This window comes from Pecten maximus, chromosome 10 (genome assembly GCF_902652985.1).
Source record: "Pecten maximus chromosome 10, xPecMax1.1, whole genome shotgun sequence".
Classification (NCBI taxonomy): Eukaryota; Metazoa; Mollusca; class Bivalvia; order Pectinida; family Pectinidae; genus Pecten; species Pecten maximus.
The window spans coordinates 7557757-7572620 of record NC_047024.1 but is presented as its reverse complement, the minus strand read 5'-3'; the positions used below and the strand labels follow the sequence as shown (position 1 = coordinate 7572620).

The 14864-nt window shown below is 35.4% G+C and overlaps 1 protein-coding gene across 1 annotated transcript in view; it reads right to left on the bottom strand.

The window, feature by feature from the left end:
* The window catches only part of LOC117335429, a 106195-nt gene that overhangs the window by 78185 nt on the left and 13146 nt on the right, over positions 1-14864 (bottom strand). Inside the window, 1 exon segment of the mRNA XM_033895403.1 lies at positions 820-982. Within this exon segment, the coding sequence (XP_033751294.1) occupies positions 820-934 (115 nt within the window). The 5' untranslated portion in view covers positions 935-982.

The window sequence follows — 14864 nt, the reverse complement described above, 5'->3', positions numbered from 1 at the left end:
TGCGTTTCGCGGGGGATAATTATAAATACATTGGTACTCACTATTTCTTGCAATCTGGTCAGTTTACCATCATCATATACTAAACATATAGTATCACATGACTATCATATCAGCATCACTTGATGAAATCTTTGTTGAGGCTCTTTTTTTATTTTGAACCCACCTTCATTAACTCTTATTTTTGTTATTTGGTTTTCACAAATATAATTAATTTTGTATCAGTTTTCAAAATATGTTGTGTTAAATGGTTGTTGTGGACTTATTACACCTTCAGGATATTCAGTTCTGTGTTACATATCAGGAGGATGGCTGTGAGGTTTAATTGCCCAACTCCTTCATTAATCACATCAGCATTACCATATTAATACACATAATGTACATGTAATCAAGATCAGCGTTATGTGATATGTTATTTAATTATGTTCTTCATATCACTTTCAAAATAAATTACCAATATAAATCATACTGTGGTAATTTACTGGCTGTTTTTTTTTATATTTTGTCCTTGTATAGTTGACTGGTGATAGAACTTTAAATCCTAAATAAGTGTATTGATTAATCATTTTGATTTGAATTTCCTGATAACATGACAGACTTTACATTTTGTGCTGTATCAATATTGTTTCGATGATCAATTTTTTTCTATTTCTATTGTATCAATACAGCAGCTATTTCAATGATCAAATGATGTTTAACTTTTTGTATTGAAAAAATTTGTTCAATCTATTTCTTTCTTTTTAATACAATTATCAAACGTACAAAAAATAAGAAAAACAAAAGATGAATTGTGGATATTAAAGCAAACATTTGAACACTAACTAGGATAACTGAGGACACTGTATCGAGAATTCCAGAAATCGGGGCCTGTCCATGCTCCAATACTTGCAGCACACAGGAGCAGTGTAATCAAGGACAAGCCAGTACGTCCCTCCATATTCTGGTGGGCTAGAGTTGTCTACCCTGTCTTCGGCATTGCTTTAGTCTGTAACAAAAATAAATGAGTAAATTTTTGTCTCATAAGAATGCAGAGGTACATGTATGTCTCTTAGGAGTAACTGACAAATTACAGACACAGAGGTAGGTCTCTTAGGAGTACAGACAAAGTACAGACACAGAGGTTCGTCTTTTAGGAGAACAGACAAAGTACAGACACAGAGGTATGTCTCTTAGGCGTATACTTACCGTATTGAACCTATGAGTAGCGTATGAGTAGCGTATGGCCAGCGTATTGAAAGCGTATTGACAGCGAATGTCAGTGTATGACCAGCGTATGTCAGCGTATAAACAGCGTATGGCCAGCGTACTCTTCGTATGGCTAGCATATGAACTGCGTATGCCCAGCGTACGAAGAACTGAAGATGAGCTAGAAATGAGAGCCTATATATACACTTTATCAAAACGCTGGCAATACGCTGAGAATACGCTGGCATAATATGCCAATAATACGCTAGTTGTACATTAAATACGTTACTCAATCGTCAGGCATACGCCAAGATGTCTATATACGTTGCACGATACACCTTCCGCCAACGTATGGTAACTTATGTCCAGCGTACTCGACCTATGAGTAACGTAATTATATCGTACCTCTAGCGTATTCAGCGTATGCTTAGCTTATTAACCATACGTCCGCATATGCACAAAATTTTATGCATGCTCATAAATTTATTTCTGCCTCAGCGTATGCCAGCGTATGCCAGCATATGCCAGCGTGTTTGAAACGTATACAACCTATGCCTAACGTACCCCTAGCGTATGTCAGCGTATGAGTGATAATTTTTCATACGCTGGCATACGCTAGTACGATACACAACAGTGTGACAGGGCCATTAGGGAAATGACTATATAATGTTTTCCTATGAAATATCTAAAACAACAAAAGATGTATATTAGTCTCACACTTCTCTACACAAAACTAAAGTTTCAATTTTAAAGATACTCTGTACATTATCCCATCCTCATAAATAACAAAAATTTGTAAAACAATTGATATCACACTCCTCAACACAAAACAAAAGTGATAGATTGATAGAATATCGTTATTTAATCTAAGTTTTTGTCGAGGGATGGACATTAAAGAATCTCACCCCGAGAACTGAAATTTCTTGGTTTCACTTTCTTAAGTGAAGGAATGGTATTTTCTTCCCTTCTTTTCCTTAAAGTTCACTCCTGATTAAATTAGCAACTTATAATTTGTACATTAAAAATGCAGATGTGTGGGGTTATATATATAATAATATACATATGAACAACACTGCATAATTAGGAAGTTGACAACCCACACTTCAAAATATTTGAACACATTATAAGCAATTCAAATGCAAGAGAATGATATTTCCTCGATCTACTTTACAAATTGATATAAACTCTTATAATCTTGTAATGATAAAGCTACAAGAAACACCAAAAAAGATGCTTGTTTTTTATATGATGTCACTCTTGTATAATGTGAAATCATTCTCAGTGCAGAATGACAGCTTGTGCAATCTAACTTACCATTTGAGAGAATAATTCTTTCAACTTTAAAATCATAGATATATATCAGTGATACATTTATTTATATACACATTTTTACATCAGTTTAGTGTAGGAGTTATCTCCCTTGAATACTATATAAAATTTTATCAGTTATATACATGGACCCTGCCTCTAAAACACACCTATTTTTTATAAAATATCTCAGTTATAAAACATCATTATGTAGATCAAGTTATCCTCTTCCATATTTAAAGCAGAAGGCATCCACATTTTCCTTCCAACATTATAAGGGTCTTTATTATCTCGGGGTATATACCTAGCTATTAGGCTTATACCTGCTAACACATAACAAAAATCATACTACGCTTTATAGGTTAAACAAGGGAATGGTAATCTAGTATTACAATTTTCAGCTGTACAATTCATTTTCAAGGGGTACGGTACTTTTGGAAAATAAATTGAAACAAATCAAAAAGAAGACAATGATGCAGAAAAATGCAGAAATTTTGTGCAGAAATTTATGCGAAAAATGTAGAAAAGATGTCTAAAAATGTGCAAAATACAGAAGAATAGCTTTGACAGTAATTGGACGCTCCCATCTCCGTATTTATCCAAATTTTGAGAAAAAAAGTGGAGAAAATACATATTATACAATTTCAAAATTTCACCATATTTTTCTGTATTTTCCATATCCAAATCAAATTTCTCTTACAAGGTATTTTGCAAGAGTCATTTTTTTTTCGTTTTTTCCCACTCTCTGCATAATAATGAACATTTTTTTCCATATTTTCTCCATATTTTTTTTCAATGGATAAAATATGGAAAAAAGTTGAGTTCATCATAAACTACAATGAGCTGAAGTGCAGGTCACATGCACTGGTATATCCTCATGGAGTCTACCATGGCTTTAATTTATTTTGCATAAAGAAAGAGCAATAAACTTATGTTGAAACCTAATATATCTAAGGACTATAAAATAAAACAGATCTTGAGGGCTTAGTGAGTCACACATATAATCATACACCTGTCTGGGAAGGTTTGACGAGTATATATATAAAAATATATCCTATCCTGGAAGGTTTGAGAAGTCATGATCACACCCAGGGGTAGGTTCAATGGCAGTTAAACTTCTTTTTATTATATACAACATCTAATATTCACCTCAAATAAAACTCCAACATGACATTTTTTGTAAGCTGAATGTGTATAAAATTAGCTCTAGGAATTATTGCCTGCACATTGTAAAACAGCTGGTATCCAGAGATGAACTAATAAATCTTACACATTTACACCACCAAAGGTAGCCTTAATCAATACACTGCTATCTGATGAGTTACCTCCCCTGTCGTTACCTAAGTTTACCTGTAATTATTCTAATAAACACTGGAACATAAATTAAATCTATCATGCTCTTGTATCACAGTCAAGTTAAAAAAAACAGGGTTCAGGAACATGAAGAACTTCCACTGAAAAAACATACATGAGGCCTTAGACTTAATGGTTAACTGAGATTTAATTTCAATTTTAGCATATTTATATATATATATAACCCCTGAACTTCACCAGCCAAGGGTGTTCAATACAATACTCTCTTTTAATGGAGCGTATCGTATTGAACACCCTTGGCTGAGAAGTTGATTTAACCCCCATGACCTTGAATGAAGGCAAATGTCATTCATTTGAAGAAACTGTGTATCCTTCATATGCATCCTAGCATAAAAGACCATTATGAGATATCTGGATCTTGGTTTATCAAGAAGAAGTTTTAAAAGATTTAGCATACTTGACCCCTTTGACCTTTAGTTTAGGTCAAGGTCATCAATTAAACAAACTTGGGAGCCTTTTATCCCATCATGCTACAGACCTAATATCAGGTCTCTAGACTTCTTGGTTATATTGAGAAAAAGTATATTGTTTACACACAGGCAATGAAAGCCGCAAATTGACGATGACAGACAAAAGTCGATAAGAATAGGTCACTTGAGACTGTCTCAGGTGGCCTAAAAAGACACTTCTGTGTGGTGAACACACCAGCAATAAGCCCAGCCTAGGTAAGCAAGTCTTTTGGAACCAGGCCTACATTTGGTAGTAAAGCCTCCTTCTGACTTTTGTTCTTGTCCTGAAAATCTTGTGATGTACTACATTTATAAAGCTGATTAAATAATAGGCAAAAAAAAAAAAAATTCTTGATTTCATAACTTAATGAATATAATAGAGCTGTGTATTGCAATGTGGGTAGTGATACGATTTGTATCGCGCTACAGGGGTCACAATACGATACGTATCACGATATAAGAGAATCTGATGACCTATCAGATATCTGGTATTCCATCATACAGTAGCTATAGTCATGTTTGTGTTAGAACACTAGATTATAGGATACTTATATCAACTTTGATATGTTGTGTTAATTAATGCCTAATTAACTATGAGATCAATAGATGTGATAGTCAGATCAGCAATAAGGTGTTTATTCAGAGTCAATTTTCTAAAAGACCGAAATTTTAACAGTCAATAGTAACCACGGGCTATGTGGAAAAGTCTAGGTCAGACCAAGCCTAATTTGATTGAGTGAAAAATATCAATGTTGTAGTTACAAAGCTGGATAGATTAAGCTGGAAAATTCTGGTCTATTTTGATGTGCTCTTCGGCTGATTATGTTATTATATTATATTATATTATTCTATTAGAGATTAAATACAGTAGACTACCACAATATAAATGTAGACAACAGTAGGAGGGACAGGCCAACCCTTTTAACACTCACAACAACCATACAGGTCCATTTAATACCTCTTAATCATTCAGGGTAATGTCTTTCATCACAGTGTGAAATAGTCCCTTTAAAAGACCGAGTAACAGGGTAATGGTATGTACAGGTATATAACGTCCAGTGGAATGACCACGATTTTATCTCTGATGGAATCTGAGCTTTATATGAATATACAGTCACATGTTGATTATGCATGAAATATAACTAAAACTTGGCAGTTTAGCAATGTCAGTGTATCAAAGCAAAACAGAAACATATTCAAGTTTCAAGTGACAATCAAGCTGGAGAAAAGTACAAGTAAAATGTTATATACATACACATACATGTATATATTAAAAAAATCAACAAACACTGAACATTAATTTGTAAGCTTACAGCACCAATCAGTGTGAAAAGTCTTTTAATTACTTTCGATAATTAACAGACTTTAATCATTATGTTTATAGCTGACTATGTTACTACAGCAGATATATCTTGAATTTCCTTTTGATTCACATAAAGGTTTGCAAGATGTATTATATAAATTAAACGCTACATTGAACTCTTATACAATCAAATCAATATATAATATTGCAGGTCTGACTGGACACTTTTCAAATGGAACTTTATGTCAATATATACAGTGTCCACAGGTAACACAGATCTAGGAGTAGAGCCGAGTCATTAGAACAGCCTCCCCTAGAGGCAGAGTCATTAGAACAGCCTCCCCAGGGTTATTTAGGACAAAGACCAGGGCAGATGAAACTGTGTATAATAGATTTCATAATACATCTAAATATTTGAACAATATTTGAGCCTGAGAAACATACTTAATAGATTTCGTAATATCTAATAGTCTAATGATCAATGATCCTTGAAATCAACATGCATATTAATGCACTGTGTCTACATTTATCTAGAGTATATTAAGTGCATATTTCTTCAAGTACATATAAATGGTTTTATTTATTTAATTCGATTCCAATAATAATGATTTTGCACATTTTAGGCAGTATAATACCTTATTGTCGTAGACTGGTTTTAATATTTTGACACACCTACATTATTAGATTCTATTTTTTTAGATTTACAACAGAAAGGTTACACACTCATTAAAAGTGATATTTATAAGAAGAAGCACTGGAGATTTGGTATAGTTTTTGTTTAATGTCCTATTAACAGCCAGGGTCATCTAATTAGAGTGTGCCAGCTAGGTTTTGGAAGTGGAGGAAAGCCAGAGTTCCCAGAGAAAAAACACCAGCCTATGGTCAGTACCAGGCAACTGTGCGCTCCCCACAAGGTTTCGAACTCGCGACTCAAAGATGGAGGGCTGAGTGATAAAGTGTTGGTTCACCTTAACCACTCGGCCACTGTGGCCCACTGGAGATATCTTATTCTTTAAAAAGAAGCAAAGGATATTGACTACTGTCTGACCTACTTAAACAGATTGATTATTTTCACGTATTATATCTAATGGACCTCCACAGACTGAAGAGTTCTCTACTCAGGCATACTGTATAAATACCTGTTATGTTGTATACAATAGGACTACCAGAATACAAATACTGATACGTATTGTGTATGCGCCATGGGTGTTTTATCAAATACAGAGTACTCTATTTTAAGTATGGTTTGTAAAGAAAATGAATTAATAATAAAGTCCAAACAATATGAATGAATTTGATAATGCATTCCTCAACCACATATAATGCTTTAATTTTCAACAAAATTATGGGCGTAATATTATAAGTCATCAGAAAGCAAACTGGTCCACTTTTATAATTTTAAGACCCATTCATGCAATTCTCAACTGCATCAGGCCAGTAAAGCATTTTTATCACAGAAGAATTCATAAAGATAAATATATATTGATTTATTTGTTCTTATTTTTTGAGATCAACTCTCTCTATTAAGACGACCTCTCTACTGAGACTAAATGCACCAGAACACAATACTACCAAACCTCAGAACTTCTTGTGTGTGTACATACATAAGTATCACAGATAAAAACTGAAACCGTATACGTATTTCTAATTGTTCAAATGTTGGTATCAAATACCTGATACTTTTTTTTGCTTCTTCAATTTCATGCATTTTTAAAGAATTTCATCTACTCTATGATTTTTGTAAAGAAAACAGGAAATAAAGGCTCTATTCTGTTCATCTATTCTGTCGGGTAACGATCATGAGCCCTTCGCTCATTAACTGGTAAAATCTATTTACATGTATATGGTAATCATACATAAAATGATTAATGGAATAATCACTTTACAAAGATTTATTAGGCTATTCGAATTTAAAACATATGATGAGATTGATGAAGTCTTTATTTAGAAAAAGATATCAATACTGTGTAGTTGTTTAAGTTAATAGGCTAATATTTCGCATTGTGCCAGTCAGACCATTAGGGCTCACTTTTCGCGTTGTGCCAGTGAGTCACACCATTAGGGCTCACTTTTCACGTTGTGCCAGTCAGACCATTAGGGCTCACTTTTCGCGTTGTGCCAGTCACACCATTAGGGCTCACTTTTCGTGTTGTGCCAGTCACACCATTAGGGCTAAATTGTTTCACGTTGTGCCAGTCACACCATTAGGGCTCACTTTTCGCGTTGTGCCAGTCACACCATTAGGGCTCACTTTTCGCGTTGTGCCAGTCACACCATTAGGGCTCACTTTTCACGTTGTGCCAGTCAGACCATGAGGGCTCACTTTTCGCGTTGTGCCAGTCACACCATTAGGGCTAATGTTTGGAGTCTACATCCCAGGTGGACCTCCTACATGTAGTTCAAACACTGAGTGACAGATGCAAAAATACTTACATGGGCAAATTTTCTGGAAAACATGCCGTTTATGTGATAAATTGGGATTGACTATGGCAACAGTCAGGCCGATTATGTGATAAATTGGGATTGATTATGGCAAGTCAGGCCGATTATGTGATAAATTGGGATTGATTATGGCAAGTCAGGCCGATTATGTGATAAATTGGGATTGATTATGGCAAGTCAGGCCGATTATGTGATAAATTGGGATTGATTATGGACACAGTCAGCAGCAGTAAGGATAGGTGTTAATTTGATACACTGTATGAATAAATATACAGTAGTCAAAGGTCTCAATAATTGATTAATTATACGGTCCATTCTTTAAACAGTACTAGTTGGACAAAAAACGAAACAAAATAATACGTAAAATTGTAATTCTTATCTCACCGACTACTGAGAAATTTAATATCACTATACCTAAGATATTCAATATCACAATACCTATGGTATCTAATATCACAATACCCGAGATATTCAATGTCGCAATACCCGAGATATTCAATGTCGCAATACTCGAGATATTCAATCTCATGATACCCGAGATATTAAATATCCCAAAACCAGATAATACATGCGACCCATTGGCCTTATTAAGGTCCACTGAGTTATGCTAATTTTGGCAGATTTGACCTTGAATTTGAGGTCAATGTTGATCACCTTAGCATGTTAAAGGCTTAATACAGTGTATCCGGTCTCTGGACCTTTTGCTTAGTAAGAAGAAGGTGTTTAAAGATTTTAGTATATTTGACCCCTATGACCTTAAATGAAAGTCAAGGTCATTGATTTCAACAAACCCCAGCTGCTAAAGGCCCAATTTCAGGTCTCTCTGACACTGCTCATTTAAAAGAATTCATTTAAAGATTTTAACATAGTTGAGCCCCATGACCTTGAATGAAGGTCAAGGTCATTCATTCGCTCAATTACCTTGATTGCCCTTCATTCTAGCATGATATAGGTAAATATCAGGTCTTTTGGTCCCTTGGTTAGTGAGATGAACTTGTTTAAAGATCTTAGCATATTTGACCCCTGTGCCCTTGAATGAAAGTCAAGGTCATTTAATTGACCAATCTTGATTACCCTTCACCCCTGCATGCTATAGACCCCATATATGGTCTCTATAGGCCCCTTGGTTATTGAGAAGATGTCGAAAATGTAATTTGATATTAATGAATGGGTGGCAGATGGCGGACGATGCACAGCGCATGATGACAGACAAAAGGTGATAAGAAAAGGGCACTTGAGACTTTGTCTCAGGTAACCTAATAAAAATTGAAAACCTCAAATACTTACAAATGGTACTTTGATTATTCCCAATATTTCCTTAAAGCTGAAATCTTTGAGATAAAACACCAACTGTCTTCACCACTTGGGTCACTCAACAGCTAATTCAATATTTTATGTGATCTACTTAAGTAATGAACAGGAAACAACCCCTATCCTTCATCCTTAGGTACAGGTGTGACAATAATTATTCTCCAACGTTAGGTACAGGTGTGACAATTATAATCCTCCAACGTTAGGTACAGGTGTGACAATCATTATCCTCCAACATCAGGTACAGGTGTGACAATAATTATCCTCCAACGTTAGGTACAGGTGTGACAATCATTATCCTCCAACATCAGGTACAGGTGTGACAATTATTATCCTCCAACGTTAGGTACAGGTGTGACAATAATTATTCTCCAACGTTAGGTACAGGTGTGACAATTATTATCCTCCAACGTTAGGTACAGGTGTGACAATCATTATCCTCCAACATCAGGTACAGGTGTGACAATAATTATCCTCCAACGTTAGGTACAGGTGTGACAATCATTATCCTCCAACATCAGGTACAGGTGTGACAATAATTATCCTCCAACGTTAGGTACAGGTGTGACAATCATTATCCTCCAACATCAGGTACAGGTGTGACAATTATTATCCTCCAACGTTAGGTACAGGTGTGACAATTATTATCCTCCAACTGTTTATGTACAGGTGTGACAATCATTATCCTCCAACATTAGGTACAGGTGTGACAATTATTATCCTCCAACTTTAGATACAGGTGTGACAATTATTATCCTCCAACATAAGGTACAGGTGTGACAATCATTATCCTCCAACATTAGGTACAGGTGTGACAATTATTATCCTCCAACATTAGGTACAGGTGTGACAATTATTATCCTCCAACATTAGGTACAGGTGTGACAATTATTATCCTCCAACATTAATTAGGTACACTGTGTTGCAATCCTTATTCTCTATCATTTTGTAGTAACCCTAATACACCTTTTTACACCTGTCTTTTGTATTGATTAATTCCTGTTCAAAATTTAATGATGTATGTTGACAGCCAGGTAGATCTCCGTACTAGCTCACCCTGATTGGTACTGTTAGATCTCTGGCATGTAAAGCCTTAGACAGATTACATATGTTACCGGTATGTCAATAAAAATGTGTTTGATCCACACATCCTGTAGTGAATCAGTATCCCAGGAAATATCCTGTTATCTACAAAACATAAGAAGCTTTAGGGACGTACCTTAGAGTCCCTGTCATAATGGACGTACCATAAAGTCCCTGTCAAAATGGACGTACCTTAAAGTCCCTGTCATAATGGACGTACCTTAAAGTCCCTGTCATAATGGACGTACCTTAAAGTCCCTGTCGAAAGGTGCATTCTCTTCAGTTACACCCATACAAAGTCAGTAATCTTTTACCAGTCAAACAATAACAAGCTGTTCTTTGTCCTTTATGGCATAGCATGACACTTGTCATTTTGATAAGAAGCAGTTAAATTATATTTTACATCTAGACATACTTTAAAGATGTTTGTCACGTACATCATCAAACTTTTGCCTTGATTTTTTCAGAAGCTATTCAATGTTAAGGTTTTGTAGTAATCAAATGTTTCCTGAATGATGTTTGACATTTACAGTGGTTTATTGCTAATCAATGAATGCTGCTACCTGGCTTCTTCAGCTTCATTGATCTCCATATGCAAGACTCACCTGTTTTGTTTTTTCAGATGCAATACGAGATAACATTGAACAGACATTAATTCCTAAACAGTTCCTGGAGAGAGCTGGTCTAAAACATAAACAGTTTAATAGTCATGAGTGCGTATCATGCAATGCTGCCAGCAGAAAACTCACTGACTGATACAAATACTGATAAGGTTGCTTGGTTCCAAAGCAGATATCATTATATGTATGGTCTCCCAAGTAATATAACAACAGTTTAATATTGTCACAACAGGATCTGATGTCCATTGAATAAATAAAACAGTTATTATCAGCAGGAAAGTAATAATGGAAGTGTAAACAATGTCATCACAATTTAAACTCTGTTTTTCAGGCCATCAGCCCCTTTGTCAGAAATATACAGAGAACAGTATATCGGATGCTAAATTGTCAATTCCTTTCTCAAGACACATAATTGAACTAGAAAATGTCTAAGACATATCTAATGCTCTCAATGCCAAGGTGACCTTTGCATAAAGTTTGACCACAATCCATGAAAGAATGAACCCTGAAACACACAAAATAATGTCCGAGGGATTCTGTGTCAATCTTTTATCAAAATCTATTAAGAAATGATGTAGCCATAAAGAGTGATGACACTAAATCAGTTGATGATTTTCTATATATAGCAAGTGTGACCTTATCCTTGACCTTGGAATCTTGAAACACAAGAATGTCTGAGGTATATCTTTATCTGACCTTTGTATATAATTTGTCCAAAATCTGTCAAAGAATGAAGTTGCCGATTGTTTACATTCAATCAGAACTGGACGGGACATGACAAGATGCAACTTGACATTTTATGGTAGGGGCATAAAAAATGTTCTAAAATAAATCATATTCAATGATCAGATATCATGCTTTGTAAAATGATACTAAAGAATATCAATTTTTTATCTGGCTGGAAGCTGATGACACTGCAAGAATTCTTTCGAGATATGGTAATTTTCCTATTAATAGTGATATTGACCTTTGACCTTTCACATTAAAAAGCAGACCCAAGCAATTTGTGTTGTAAGGAGGCACTGAGTGAAGTTTGAGTTTGTTCACTTAAAGGGAATATGAGTTATACAGAGGAAATTTAGTCCAAAAAAATAATTTTCTACTCAAAGAATTATATATGGTGACCTTGATATTTGACTGTTTTACCCAAAAAAATAATCTGAAATATTTTTTTCATTTAAACACTCCCAAAAGGAAAGCATTAATTATAAAGTAGAATATGCGTTTGATTGGTCTAGTTGTGAAGAGCATACAGATTTAAGGTTGGAAGGAGACCAGTATTTACCCTTTCCAATCAAATTTGATTGGTTGGGGGAAGGATGAGTCTGAGAGATAATGAACTTTAGATTTTAGACACTTGCTTTGCTTTCCAAGGCCAAATACTAATGGACACATGATACATTAATCAACTGAACTCTCTTAGAAAGGAGATAATTAATGAACGTAATAAATATATATATATCCTTAACTATAAACAGCATCTAATATTCATACTCGTGCAATACATATGATATTTCAGCACAACAAATTAAGGGCATGTACTCTGTTTGGACTTTATAGGTGTTCACTCAGGTGGAGATCCTGGGACAGTAAACCGTCAAACACGTTAATTTCCCACTAGGGACACCACTACTTAATGTGTCCAGATTTTATGTCCGTCATCAAAACAGTATTCTATGAATACTAACAAAAGTCAATCAGGTATCAAAAACATCTAAATCTACACAGTGGCCAAAACAAGTACTGTGTGGCCTATTGGTGCCATAGCCAGAGAAAGTTACAGTAGAGGATCAATAGATCACAGAGAGGGGAATTACTTACACACTGGTACAGTATAACTATTTTGGGAATATTCAGAATGTTTTACAGTAAACAGATCGGAGACCGCTGATTACTGGTGGCCTGGAGATTATAGTGCATCAGTCTAGTGTGTGAAGGGAAAGGGTCAACATGGCTTAATTGTACATAGTGTTCAATACATTGTATGGTCTCTGTCACTCAGCTGATGGATAATACCTCTTACTACAGTCTCTGTCACTCAGCTGATGGATCATGCCTCTTACTACAGTCTCTGTCACTCAGCTGATGGATCATGTCTCTAACTACAGTCTCTGTCACTCAGCTGATAGATCATGCCTCTTATTACAATCTCTGTCACTCAGCTGATAAATCATGCCTCTTACTATGGTCTCTGTCACTCAGCTGATGGATCATGCCTCTTATTACAATCTCTGTCACTCAGCTGATGAATCATGCCTCTTATTACAATCTCTGTCACTCAGCTGATAAATCATGCCTCTTACTACGGTCTCTGTCACTCAGCTGATGGATCATGCCTCTTATTACAATCTCTGTCACTCAGCTGATAAATCATGCCTCTTACTACGGTCTCTGTCACTCAGCTGATGGATCATGCCTCTTACTCATAATGGTCTCTGTCACTCAGCTGATGAATCATGTCTCTTACATGGTCTCTGTCACTCAGCTGATGGATCATGCCTCTTACTACAGTCTCTATCAATCAGCTGATGGATCATGCCTCTTACATGGTCTCTGTCACTCAGCTGATGGATCATGCCTCTTACTTCAGTCTCTGTCACTCAGCTGATGGATCTTGCTTATGCTGCTTTGGCTCAGGTCAGGCAGACTGTGAATTAATTATCATGGTGGCAGTTGGCAAGAATGAGTTTTTTTCTCACAGAATAGTTTGAAGTTTGGACTGGGTCACTTGGTCAGATTGATAGTCCATCCATCATAGTTTGGAGCTTATATGTTTGAATCCTACATGAAATCTGGCACTTAAGTACAATCGCGATACTTTTACACAGTAAAGATATCCATGACCGGTTCAATATTCAATTGTAAAGGTATTAAAGGAATATCACATTAATCAAGATCTAATAATAAATGTATTTCTGAATAACTTGAACCTGAAATCCTTAATAAAGTTTCAAATTTGTTAAATGGTTTTTTTTTGTTATTAAGTTTCAAAAAATCATTAGGCAAAAATAAGTTTAAATGGGATTGTTTGTTTGCTTGGTTTATCACTGCGTGAACAGCCAGGGTCATTTCGAGGTCAGTGGCCTCCTTGTAGTAGTTGGTGACTACCTCACTGAACATTACATACAGGAGGCCCGTCACATGCCACCTAGACCAATTAGAGTAAAATGTCTTGCCCAAGGACACAACCATGCATGACAGCACAGACCAGCCCATTCCTCAGCTTCCCGAGAAACACAAATCCACACAGGTAGGGATTGTTGTAAAATGATACATTTCATCCTTCAAAACATTAAGCAGTGTAATAACAGCCCGAAATCCATGATTTCCTCTTACTATAACAAACCATTATCAAACATTCATTGAATAATTTATGATTTATTGATGAAATTGAAACGTGAAAGATAGTTATCGTTATAATTATCCGGTTCCCAGGGTGAAACACGAGTCAGTATATCCTAGTATTATATTTAAGTGCCACTGTGGGGGATAATATAATAAATGGGTCGATACTTGTATGTGTTCCCTACATTGAACTATATATACCCCACTCCAGGTTAATTGTACATGTCATAGACTTACCAAGGACCAAGGTGTCACATATCTAATGGACAGTTTATTGTATAAAAACAGGGATCCTGTTGATCCCATACCTGACTTCCAAGTCAAATTTTTACCTATAATTGCTTAAGAAATGAATACAATAATGTAAGTACATTTAAATCTAGCACCACAGAAATGCAATCATTTACCTTATCATATATCTCATCAACCTTATATCTACATAGCGTT